At 37.2% G+C, this 14,261-nt stretch overlaps 1 protein-coding gene across 1 annotated transcript in view; it reads right to left on the reverse strand.

The window, feature by feature from the left end:
* The window catches only part of LOC133643376 (receptor-type tyrosine-protein phosphatase gamma-like), a 705,805-nt gene that overhangs the window by 529,632 nt on the left and 161,912 nt on the right, over positions 1-14,261 (reverse strand). The window contains exon 3 of the mRNA XM_062037895.1: positions 5,531-5,650. Within this exon, the coding sequence (XP_061893879.1) occupies positions 5,531-5,650 (120 nt within the window). The remainder of the gene's footprint in view (positions 1-5,530; positions 5,651-14,261) is intronic.

Here is a 14,261-nt window from a genome sequence, read left to right on the forward strand (position 1 = left end):
ATTTTCCTCTTTGGTCCGGAGGACACGACGTCCACAGTTTCCAAAAAAAACTATTTGAAATGTGGACTCGTCAGACCACAGAACACTTTTCCACTTTGCATCAGTCCATCTTAAATGAGCTCGGGCCCAGCGAAGCCGGCGGCGTTTCTGGGTGTTGTTGATAAATGGCTTTGGCTTTGCATAGTAGAGTTTTATCTTGCACTTACAGATGTAGTAACAAACTGTAGTTAATGACAGTTGTTTTCTGAAGTGTTCCTGAGCCTATGTGGTCATATCCTTTACACACCGATGTCGCTTTTTGATGCAGTACCAACCGAGGGATCGAAGGTCCGTAATATCATCGCTTACATGCAGTGATTTCTCTAGATTCTCTGAAACTTTTGATGATATTACGGACCGTAGATGGTGAAATCCCTAAATTCCTTGCAATAGCTCGTTGAGAAATGTTGTTCTTAAACTGTTTGACAATTTGCTCACGCATTTGTTCACAAAGTGGTGACCCTCGCCCCATCCTTGTTTGTGAATGACTGAGCATTTCATGGAAGCTGCTTTTATACCCAATTATGGCACCCACCTGTTCCTAATCAGCCTGTTCACCTGTGGGATGTTCCAAATGAGTGTTTGATGAGCATTCCTCAACTGTCTCAGTCTTTTTTGCCACTCGTGCCAGCTTTTTTGAAACATGTTGCAGGCACCAAATTCCAAATGAGCTAATATTAGCAAAAAATAAAATTTTCCAGTTTGAACATTAAATATATTGTCTTTGCAGTTGCAGTTGAATATAAGTTGAAAAGGATTTGCAAATCATTGTATTCTGTTTTTATTTACCATTTACACAACGTGCCAACTTCACTGGTTTTGGGTTTTGGGTTTTTACATATGGCCCAGTCACCATGGCTGGCCTCTGTTACACATTCATAAGTGCATTTTCTATCATCAAGGTTCTTGAAGCACATTAACATGTTTTTCCCTGAATGTTGGACCTGATCATTCACAATCCAATCAGCAACTTTCTCAAGGTTATACATCAAGTGACTGAAACGTGTCTTTGCACTTCAGACTTTTTTGTAAGTGTTTAATGCATCGTTAAAGGTGGTTTTGGCAACACATTTATTTGTGAAACACTAAAAAGCAGCATATTGTGCCCATGCGGAAGACTTGAAAACCTGCAAGAAAGGTGGTGTCTCGGGATATGAGTGTTCCATCTTACCAGCTGTCGTCTCGGCTAATTGTTGTGGTTTAGGCTGCACGCAAAGATTCAGTTACAAAAAAGTGGGGCCTCAAAAATGTAATGTGGGACCCCATTTTTATGACTTTATGGGGTCACCAGGCCCCATTTTGAAAATTCCTAGAGCCAACACTGATGGAGTATTGGTGAGTGCAAAACAGCAGCAGGTGGCCGTGGCCTGCGGGCCGATTATAATACTAATTAGGACCATAGATAATTCATTTGCGGGCCGTGACTTTGACTCCTATGTTTTAGTGGAATCTAGCAGCATTTAAATTGATTTTCATTCATGTAAATAAGTGACGCTGTTTCGCAATACGCCCATTTTTAAAAGGTAGATGCCGCCTCATTCAGAACCGAGGTACTACTGTACTACTACTCCTACTACTTGATGCAACACATGAATTAATACAAACCCCGTTTCCATATGAGTTGGGAAATTGTGTTAGATGTAAATATAAATGGAATACAATGATTTGCAAATCATTTTCAACCCTTATGCAGTTGAATATGCTACAAAGACAACATATTTGATGTTCAAACTGATAAACTTTTTTTTTTTTGCAAATAATCATTAACTTTAGAATTTGATGCCAGCAACACGTGACAAAGAAGTTGGGAAAGGTGGCAATAAATACTGATAAAGTTGAGGAATGCTCATCAAACACTTATTTGGAACATCCCACAGGTGAACAGGCAAATTGGGAACAGGTGGGTGCCATGATTGGGTATAAAAGTAGATTCCATGAAATGCTCAGTCATTCACAAACAAGGATGGGGCGAGGGTCACCACTTTGTCAACAAATGCGTGAGCAAATTGTTGAACAGTTTAAGAAAAACCTTTCTCAACCAGCTATTGCAAGGAATTTAGGGATTTCACCATCTACGGTCCGTAATATCATCAAAGGGTTCAGAGAATCTGGAGAAATCACTGCACGTAAGCAGCTAAGCCCGTGACCTTCGATCCCTCAGGCTGTACTGCATCAACAAGCGACATCAGTGTGTAAAGGATATCACCACATGGGCTCAGGAACACTTCAGAAACCCACTGTCAGTAACTACAGTTGGTCGCTACATCTGTAAGTGCAAGTTAAAACTCTCCTATGCAAGGCGGAAGCCGTTTATCAACAACACCCAGAAACGCCGTCGGCTTCGCTGGGCCTGAGCTCATCTAAGATGGACTGCTACAAAGTGGAAAAGTGTTCTGTGATCTGACGAGTCCACATTTCAAATTGTTTTTGAAAACTGTGGACGTCGTGTCCTCCGGACCAAAGAGGAAAAGAACCATCCGACTTGTTATAGGTGCAAAGTTGAAAAGCCAGCATCTGTGATGGTATGGGGGTGTATTAGTGCCCAAGTCATGGGTAACTTACACATCTGTGAAGGCGCCATTAATGCTGAAAGGTACATACAGGTTTTGGAGCAACATATGTTGCCATCCAAGCAACGTTACCATGGACGCCCCTGCTTATTTCAGCAAGACAATGCCAAGCCACGTGTTACATCAACGTGGCTTCATAGTAAAAGAGTGCAGGTACTATACTGGCCTGCCTGTAGTCCAGACCTGTCTCCCATTGAAAATGTGTGGCGCATTATGAAGCCTAAAATACCACAAGGGAGACCCCGGACTGTTGAACAACTTAAGCTGTACATCAAGCAAGAATGGGAAAGAATTCCACCTGAGAAGCTTCAAAAATGTGTCTCCTCAGTTCCCAAATGTTTACTGAGTGTTGTTAAAAGGAAAGGCCATGTAACACAGTGGTGAACATGCCCTTTCCCAACTACTTTGGCACGTGTTGCAGCCATGAAATTATAAGTTAATCATTATTTGCAAAAAAAAAATAAAGTTTATGAGTTTGAACATCAAATATGTTGTCTTTGTAGTGCATTCAATTGAATATGGGTTGAAAATGATTTGCAAATCATTGTATTCCATTTATATTTACATCTAACACAATTTCCCAACTCATATGGAAACAGGGTTTGTAGATGCCGACATGCATTCAAGTACCCAAGAATAAGCAATGCTGAAGTATCATTCATAACATGAATGAAAAGGGTGGCATTTAATGCGCAAAATGGCATTTTTTAGTTAGCAAAGAACTGCAGAGTTACCCTGTGATGATGTCAAAGAGGGCCACTAAGCTGGAGGAGAATCACTTAAGAGAAAGCTATTGTAAACATGTTTTTTTTATAGACACCTTCTGAACACAGTTGGACTCATGTAGTGTTTTAATATCATGACAAAACTAAGTTACTGATGCCTGGAAGGCTTTGTTTGGCCACTTGATTGTGCAGAATGATACGCAGGTAGACAGACTACACGGAAACTGGGACAAACATATGGTAAAAATGTTCATTAAAAACAGAACCCTATAAAAAGTGGGGTTTTGTTTTTAGATTTATTTATGACATTTAAAAAAATAAAAAATAAAAAATAAAAAAAAAAAATATATATATATATATATATATATATATATATATATATATATATATATATATATATATATATATATATATATATATATATATATATATATATATATATATATATGTGTATATTTTAACTGCATATAAAAGACATTTATTCAATATTAAGTTGTAACTAGAAGAGGCAATTCCTGAAGGAATTGCGAGTGAATGCTCCAATGCTGAAGTGAATGTAAGAATAGTTTGAATGTTGGAATGGTTTGAATGTTGAAGAGCTGACGCTGAATTGAAATGCTAATGGGATGTAGGATGAATGTAGAAGTGGTCCATCTAGCCATTTTCTATCACTTATTTTAATTGTTAAAATTGTTTAAACTCTGAAATAGTTTGAATGTTGGAATGGTTTGAATGTTGAAGGGTTTGAATTTCAAGGAAAACCGGAATTGGGTTTGTAACTTGGGAAAGTGTTAGTTTGAATGTCCAGGATGAGTGGAATTTATCAATGTTGGAATGGTTTGAATAGGTTGAAAAATGTGGGAATTGTGCAACTTGGAAAAAATGCCCCATTCATTTCAATGGGAACTGCCTGGAAATTTGGGAATTTTGGGAAAAGTGGAGCATGAATGTCCTGAATGAGCTGAATTGGTTGGTGTTGCAATTGTTTAAATCGGTCACGAAATGTTGAATTAGTAACAGTTTTTAATTGAGAAATTCCTGGAATTTCGGGAAAACCGGGAATTCTGCTGGTTCCTTAACCAACTTGGTTTTTATCCTAAATATGAGGAGTGGTTTAACGGTGGAACGGTTGAAATGGGTTGAAAAATGTAAAAGGATTAGTGGAGGAATGTGTTGTGGATATGTGGAAGTTTGAAAAATGGCCAATTCCTTTTAAATGGGAAAAATGTACCGGAAAATCTGGAATTCTGGGAAATCTGGGAATTTTTGGAATTTGTCAAGGGAAAGCCCGCGATTCCCAAATAGGTTTAACAGTTTGAAGTTGGAACGGTTGGAATCGGCTGAAAAATGTGGAAGGTAGAACGCGCCAAAATCTGGAGGAGAAGAAGAAGTTGAATAATAATAAATGCATTTTGGTGTAGAAATTTTTTGGAGCATTCACACAATATTCACTTTTAATATCAAAATATGACTTCATACCATGTGTAAAAATACCTGTACATAACTTCACACTCCACAATGTAAACACAAACCGAATAGAGAATCGTGTTGAATCAGAAATTGATTTTGAATCAAATCGTCACCCCAGGAATTGGAATTGGAAATAAAATCTATTATTGTTATTATTATAATTATTATCATCATCAAATCATAAGGTGCTGTGAGAATTAGATATTTGAAGTGTTCTTTCTTAATCCATAGTCATGTTTAAAGCAGCTAATATTTTCCCATGTGAACACTTTGGGTCTTTATCTTATGTCTGCTAGTAAACTCTTTGTTTCACCTGTCCGCGTCGGGGTATAACATACTCCCTTTTCTGTGGAGAAGGCCTTATCTGTTTTGAAGTAGCAGATGTATTTTTTTCTGGGCAGGAGGGGATGTTTTCGCTCTACATAAGCAGACTATTTTTGTTAGATTTCAGACCGCTTCTTGATGCCGCTATTAACGCATTGTAGGGCTGGTCTCCTAAAGCTTTAGTAAAACTTGGTAATATTGCTATTCTGTCTTGATGGTCCTTCTTACTCAACATATATGTCATCCGAAAGAACTTGGGATTGACCAGTGACTTTTATTCCCTGAGAGGAAGACTGGTCCGACGCAACAGTGCCCAAAGATCCACCTTTAAAAATCACGCCATTGGCAACACTTAACCCAAGCAATAGCAGTCAAGGTGGTGAAATCCACCCAGAGACGTACCTGAATAGGCCCAGTAGGTCTCCTCGGTAGCAGCTCTCCGCGGTCGCGTGTCGCCGGTCATGGCAGTGTGGAGGCCTTGGACAGGAGGTGCATGGGACTCAGTTTGGCTTCCTGTCAACGCTGCAGGAAAGAAGAAACCACAGGGATGCAAAGGTTAGCACGAAGAGAAAGCAGTGGCACTCTGCCTGGACACTTACTGGCCCACATAACATCCAACTGTGTCCTTAGCTGACAAACCGCTCAAAAGCACGTTCACAGTGGGGGAAAAGGTCAACAAAAAACACGGACACACAAAGTCGACCCTGCTCAAAGCGAACGAACATTTCTTTTTGGGGGGTTTACAGGGAATTAAATGTGGTGGGTAAAATGTAAATCTTAGTCAGAACATATAATTATACATCCATCAATCAATCAATCACACACACCACCATTGACAATATACAATAAACAATATAGACCGTATTTTCCAAACTTTTTTCCCACGCTTTGCATACTGCGGCTTATAAAACGGTGCCGCTAATTTACGGATTATTCGCTAACGACCATAATGTTTTGTATTCAACACAGTTTTCACAAAACACCGACAGACGGTGAAAAGGTGTGTTATTGTTATTGCTGTGGCGCCATCTTTTGGATAAAATCATTCACTGCAGGTGCTGCGGGTTGAAAATGTATTTCCTGTTTTTGTTTCTTGAACCTGAAGTATTCGTTCAGAGCGTATCTGCTCGAAATGATTGTTCATTCATTACTCCAAGCAACAGTTGCAAGTTTTACACCATAACTAAAACAATGCATACTTACTAAACCTTCCCATTTATGAGGTCTGTAAGAGTGTCGTCATGCTTATTTGTACGTGCTATCGTACTGTAATCAAGCTAGGGTTGTTAGTATGTACTAGTATGCTAACATGTTTACGAGTGTTTGAGTTAGTACAAAACCCAAAACCAATGAAGTTGGCACGTTGTGTATATCGTAAATAAAAACTGAATACAATGATTTGCAAGTCTTTTTTAACTTATATTCAACTGAATAGACATGCAAAGACGAGATATTTAATGATCACACTGAGAAACGTAATTGTTTTTTGCAAATAATCATTAACTTAGAATGTAATGGCAACAACACATTGCAAAAAAGTTGTCACAAGGGCATTTTTACCACTGTGTTACATGGCCTTTCCTTTTAACAACACTCAGTAAACGTTTGTGAACTGAGGAGACCAAGTTTTTAAGTTTTCCAGGTGGAATTTTTTCTCATTCTTGCTTGATGTACAGCTTAAGTAGTTCAACAGTCTAGGGTCTCCGTTGTGGTATTTTAGGCTTCATAATGTGCCGCACATTTTCAATGGGAGACAGGTCTGGACTACAGGCAGGCCAACCTAGTACACACACTCTTTTACTATGAAGGTGGCTTGGCATTGTCTTGCTAAAATAAGCAGGGGCGTCCATGATAACGTTGCTTGGATGGCAACTTATGTTGCTCCAAAATCTGTATGTATCTTTCAGCATTAATGCTGCCTTCACAGCTGTGTAAGTTACCCATGTCTTGGGCACTAATACACCCCTATACCATCACAGATGCTGGCTTTTGAACTTTGCGCCTTTAACAGTATGGATGGTTCTTTCCTATTTGGTACAGAGGACACTATGTCCACAGTTTCCAATAACTATTTGAAATGTGGACTCGTCAGACCACAGAACACTTTTCCACTTTGCATCAGTCTATCTTATATGAGCTGGAGCCCAGCGAAGCCAGCAACGTTTCTGGGTGTTGTTGATGAATGGCTTTCCCTTTGCATGGTGGAGTTTTAACTTGCACTTACAGATGTAGCGACAAACTGTTGTTACTGACAGTAGTATTCTGAAGTGTTCCTGAGCCCATGTGGTAATATCCTTTACACACTGATGTCGCTTTTTGATGCAGTACCGCCTGAGGGATCCAAGGTCCATAATATCATCGCTTACGTGCAGTGATTTCTCCAGATTCTCTGTACATTTTGATGATATTACAGACCGTAGATGGAGAAATCCCTAAATTCCTTGCAATAGCTCGTCGAGAAATGTTGTTCTTAAACGGTTTGACAATTTGCTTACGCATTTGTTGACAAAGTGGTGACCCTCGCCCCATCCTTGTTTGTGAATGACTGAGCATTTCATGCAAGCTGTTTTTATACCCAATCATGGCACCCACCTGTTCCCAATTAGCCTGTTCACATGTGGGATGTTCCAAATAAGTGTTAGATGAGCATTTCTCAACTTTCTCAGTCTTTTTTGCCACTTGTGCCAGCTTTTTTGGAACATGTTGCAAGCATCAAATTCCAAATGAGCCAATATTTGCAAAAAATAACGTGTTCCAGTTTGAACGTTAAGTATCTTGTCTTTGCAGTCTATTCAATTGAATATAAGTTGAAAAGGATTTGCAAATCATTGTATTCTGTTTTTATTTACCATTTACACAACGTGCCAACTTCACTGGTTTTGGGTTTTGTAATATAATTCAAAGTCAACCGAGCAAATGTGTTATTTTAGAAGTATGTATAAAACTGGTAGGCCTGGTTATTATTATTATTGATTAGGTAACCCTAAAGGTTGATGACCCCTGCTGTACATCCGTCCGTGTCTTTACTCTAAAGTCCCGAGCCTCAACACAGTCAATAAAAGAACCAATAGTTGGTCCTTACTTTGAAAAATGCAATATTTCCAACAGAAGGTATGTTTTCTCTGATAGTCCATCATGCACTTCTCAAAGTAAAATATCGATAAAGCGCTTGAACATGATTTAGTTTCACTTTGCTAACTCAACATTGCAAGATGAGAAGAACATGAAGGAACTGGTAAAATACGTATTTCAAAATATTACCTTTTAAAAAATTAATGAGCTCTGGCACTGAAGGCTGTGTTGCTCAATATCTATAAACACATGTTCACGCAACCAGAAGAACGACGGCTGAAAATCAAACAAATCCCAGCAACGCGGGAGACAATTTTAAGCACGACCACGTAAATGGACAAGTTTATGTCATTAATAATATAAAAAAATCAAAACAGTGATGCGTTCGATGAACGTTGGAACAGCTATAACTCACTTTATTCTTATCCAGCAGCAAAGATATATTTTGTACATCTATAAAATATCTCTTGTTCATTTTGAAACCAAGATACATGCAGACAAAACTTCATTCTTAATTTTATCAAGTAAAATGTCAATACAATATTGACATTTATTATCACAGTTACTGTGAGCAAAATGATCACGGTATTGTTGAATGAGCTGAAAAGGCACTTAGACACACAAGGAAATCTTTTTAACCAAGTTGTATTGTTAAATCAATAACAGACAGACAGACGCACAATACACTTTGCTTGGCAGACAAATTATCAACAAGTATTGTTCTGCCTTTTTGAAAGCCATATTATTTGTATTTGAGTGTTTAAATAAGTGTTTGTGTTTGCAATATTGTTGGTACTTCTCAGTACTTTGATACTTTTCTAAATAAAGGGGACCACAAATAATTGCATTATTGGCTTTATTTTTAACAAAAAGTTCTTAGGGTACATTAAACCTATGTTTATTATTGCAAATTGTCCTTAAATGAAATAGTGAACACACTAGACCAGGGGTCGGCAACCCGCGGCTCTAGAGCCGCATGCGGCTCTTTAGCGCCGCCCTAGTGGCTCTCTGGAGCTTTTTTAAAAATGTATGAAAAATGGAAAAAGATGAGGAAAAAAAAAAAAGTTTTTGTTTTAATATGGTTTCTGTAGGAGGACAAACATGACACAAACCTCCCTAATTGTTATAAAGCACACTGTTTATATTAAACATGCTTCACTGATTTGAGTATTTGGCGAGCGCCGTTTTGTCCTACTAATTTTGGCGGTCCTTGAACTCACCGTAGTTTGTTTACAAGTATAACGTTCTCCGACTTTCTAGGACGTGTTTTATGCCACTTCTTTTTCTGTCTCATTTTGTCCACCAAACTTTTAACGTTGTGCATGAGTGCACAAAGGTGAGTTTTGTTGATGTTATTGACTTGTGTGGAGTGCTAATCAGACATATTTGGTCACTGCATGACTGCAAGCTAATCGATGCTAACATGCTATTTAGGCTAGCTATATGTACATATTGCAGCATTATGCCTCATGTGTAGCTATATTTGAGCTCATTTAGTTTCCTTTAAGTCCTCTTAATTCAATTCATAACTCATGACACAATATGGCTTTTAATTTTTTGCGGCTCCAGACAGATTTGTTTTTGTATTTTTGGTCCAATATGGCTCTTTCAACATTTTGGGTTGCCGACCCCTGCACTGGACAACTTGTCTTTTAGTAGTAAATAAACAAAGACTCCTAATTTAGCTGCTGAGGTATGCAGTAACGTATTGTTTCATTTATCATTCTATTATTTTGTCAACATTATGAAGGACAAACTGTAAAAATAGATTATTAATCTACTTGTTCATTTACTGTTAATATCTGCTTATTTTATGTTTCAACATGATCTATCTGCACTTCTGTTAAAATGTAATAATCACTTATTCTTCTGTTGTTTGATACTTTACATTATTTAATTTTTTTGTTTAGTCTTTATTTGAAGGGACAATGTACAGAAACATTAAGCTCAAAGACAGATATGTTCTGTACCAGATTATAGCTAAATAGCTAATTTCCATCTGCAGTCCCTGGCTACCTAAATTAAAGGGATACAAAAATCATGCAATAAAATCATGACAATAAAAACATACACAAGTATTAAGAAAAAAGTCATAAAATGCCCTTTCATGGATACATACTTAATATACAATACAACCACACCTCATTTACATCATCACACAAAGACAATACATGCTTTTGTTCACATCTGTCATCATTTGTAAAAACAACCATGATTTTAACACACACACCTCACAATTTACAATAAAAATGCTCTCATGGATAAATATAATTAGTTTTGGATGAGACCACAAACGTGGGTATCGATCAGATACCAAGTAGTTACAGGATCACACATTGGTCATATTCAAAATCCTCATGTGTCCAGGGACGTGTTTCCTGAATTTATAAACATAATATGAATTTTTAAAAAAACTAAAGAAGATTTTGTGATGCTAAAATGTGAGGATGTAAATATCCAGATGTATGCAGATGACACGGTTATTTATACTTGGGGAAAGGACGCTGAAACGGTTGCCAGAAAACTTCCAGCAGCCATGGAGAAGGTGGCAAGATGGCTACATGACTCTTGTCTTACATTCAACATTAAGAAAACTGCAACAATGTATTTTGTAAACAAATATAAAATGTCATCCTTTCCAAATATAACGGTTAATAAGGAAATAATACAAAATGTTAGTGAATATCGTTACCTGGGTGTCATTTTGGAGCCAACACTTGGCTTTAAAAAACATATCAAACAGATGTGCCAGAGTCTTAAATACAACATAAAAACGTTCAAATGTATCAGGCATTCATTAACACTGGAGGCAGCTCAAACTTATTTTAATGCAATGATTATGTCTCCTTTTTATTATTGTATAACATGTTGGTCGCAGGCAAGCAAAATGACACTGAGGCCATTGGAAACTTTGCACAAACAATCCCTCAAAATCCTTGACCAAAAACCACAACACCACCATCACTGTTTAGTTGTCCAAAAATATAGATTGTTAAATTTAGCTAACATTCAAAGATTAGCATCAATACGAATGGCCCATCGAATCTTAAATAACACTGCACCAGCGCCACTTAAGCACTTTGTCCAGTTTACATCTGCTGTGACAACTAGAAACACACGAGCCTCCACCAGGGGGCAGTGTAGCGTACCCAGATGTAAAACCTCTTTTGCACAATCAACCTTTTCATATAAAGCCATAAAGGAATGGAACGACCTCACAACAAACTTGAAAAGTCTAACAGATGACTCTTCATTCACAATTGAAGTTAAAAAGTGGCTTTGGAGCAATCAAAGCTGCTCACACGGTCACTAAGATGGGCATTATGTTTGACACATCAACCTAATGTGTATTATATTTATCCATGAGAGCATTTTTATTGTAAATTGTGAGGTGTGTCTGTTAAAATCATGGTTGTTTTTACAAATGATAACAGATGTGAACAAAAGCATGTATTGTCTTTGTGTGATGATGTAAATGAGGTGTGGTTGTATTGTATATTAAGTATGTATCCATGAAAGGGCATTTTATGACTTTTTTCTTAATACTTGTGTATGATTTTATTGTCATAATTTGATTGCATGATTTTTGTATCCCTTTAATTTAGGTAGCCAGGGACTGCAGATGGAAATTAGCTATTTAGCTATAATCTGGTACAGAACATATCTGTCTTTGAGCTTAATGTTTCTGTATATTGTCCCTTCAAATAAAGACTAAACTAAACTAAAAAGGATCGATGTAATCATAGTAGTATCCACTAGATACACTCCTGTACTTGGTATCATTACAGTGGATGTTAGGTGTAGATCCACCAATGGCGTTTGTTTACATTCAGGAACGGCGTCATTAGCGTTGACGGTACTTTTTAGAGGCGGTATAGTACCGAATATGATTCATTAATATCGCGGTACTATACCAATACCGGTATACCGTACAACATTAGTCTCTTGTATTTGTTAGCATTTAAGCTTGTTAGTGCTAACTTGTTTCTCCAGCACATGAGCAGTATATCTTCATCCATAGTTTTTGAAAATGCGAATATCAATTGTGGTTTTACAAGAATTGTAATTTCAAACATTAATACTAACCATAGGGAGTTTTACACAGGTGTACCATTAACATGGGTAATGGTAACATCCATACATATTTGTAATTAAACAAATGATTTATTTGATTACAAATTAAGGTATATTAATTTGTAAAGTTTCACACAAGAAGACTACAGATGAGCACTGTTTTGGACAGTGATAAATAAAAAGACCTGGAGTGATAAATACTGCTGGACAATATATTGTCTAAAAAATGATTGCAGTTAAACAATATTATTTAACATTATTTTGAGGCATAATTAAGAACTAATATAACAGTATAAAATATTACAAAATAATAATAATAAAAGTAATCCTTTAAAATGCAATAAACTTGTATTTTTGAATAATATTTTTTACCATTGTAATTGGAAGGTCAATAACTTTTAACTATCCAAAATAAAATAAGTAAACAAACATCAATACATCTGTTTTCGAGGTCATAACCATTTAAATGTACCCTTGATTTCTGACAGCAAAAAATATTACTTTATTTCCTAGCTGGAAGAAGTAGATTGTGGTAGTTTGTTTTGTTGTCTTTTTGTTGCCATCACTTTCCAACAAATTGGGCAAACTTACCCATCCGTCCGCGTTGATGGGCTTATATTGCTCACTCATTTGAAGCTAAAATATTCCCACACTGGACATTTGGCTATGCAATCATCTTTTTTCCTACTATTTTTTTTGTCTTCTAACTAGCAAGTATGACTAGCGAGGCTCTTTGTCCATACATCCTGTGTGTGTAAGCTAGCGGTCTCGCCTACGCCCACAGAGACAACGAGTGTGGTTGACTGACAAGAGGATTGACTGCGTTCATTTCATTTTACTATTGAATAAACGTGCTCAGGGGCTGACGCACAGAGTGAACTTGCTTGTACCCTGATTGAAAGTGACGGACCAAGAAAACAAACGCACATGGACATGACTATTAGTCTGCCAATTTATCAAGTTAATTTTCATTTATTGTTCCGGTTATTGATTTATGGAGCCAGGCCTAAAATCAAAAATAGATGCTACATAACTTTTTTTTTGTTAAACCAAAATTGCTTCACTCTGTTTAGAGGGCACTTGCTTTAAAACATTCCATAGGGGGTACTTTACTGAGAAAAGTTAAGAGCCGCTGTAGATTTATTTGATAAACAAAGATGACAAAAGTGTGTTGAAGACAATGTGCAGGGTCAGGAAGAAAGGGAGTTTATGCAGGCTTGACAAAGTGTGACTAAGTGTCTCCAAAGAGAACCACTTTGGAGCACCTGATCTTAGCTCAGGCCCCTTTACTGTATACCAATATTTTGGTACCGGTACCAAAATGGATTTTGATACTTTTCGGTACTTTGATACTTTTCTAAATAAAGGGGACCACAAAAAAATTGCATTTCTGGCTTTATTTCAACCAAAAATCTTAGGGTACATTAAACATACGTTTCTTATTGCAATTTTGTCCTAAATTAAAATAGTGAACATACTAGACAATAATATATTGTCAACGTATGACATCAGGCCCTTTTTCGGACTATTGACTTCTTTTTGCTTCAAATATTGTAAGTAATATGAGAGAATAATGAAACACTAATAGTAGTTCATTGATATTGTTACACAGCCATCCTGTGTTTGTGATTATAATTGTGATCAAAAATGTAATTAGTCGATGATTATGAACATTTAAAGTATCAGTATCAGCACTGGTATGACCAATACTACCTGGACCTCTGGTAGTATTGTTACGTTACAAATATGCGCCACACTGTGAACCCACACCAAAAAAGAATGAAAAACACATTTCTGGAGAACATCCCACCGTAATACAACATAAACACAACACAACCAATACCCAGAATCCCATGCAGCCCTAACTCTTCCGGTCTACATTATACCGTGCGTTGGTTGAGCGGAAGAGTTAAGGCTGCATGGGATTCTGGGTATTGGTACTGTCAGTGTAAGATGTGTGGCTGGGGCGTGGTTAAGGGCGTGGTTA

This window comes from Entelurus aequoreus, linkage group LG26 (assembly GCF_033978785.1).
Source record: "Entelurus aequoreus isolate RoL-2023_Sb linkage group LG26, RoL_Eaeq_v1.1, whole genome shotgun sequence".
In the NCBI taxonomy this organism is placed as follows: domain Eukaryota; kingdom Metazoa; phylum Chordata; class Actinopteri; order Syngnathiformes; family Syngnathidae; genus Entelurus; species Entelurus aequoreus.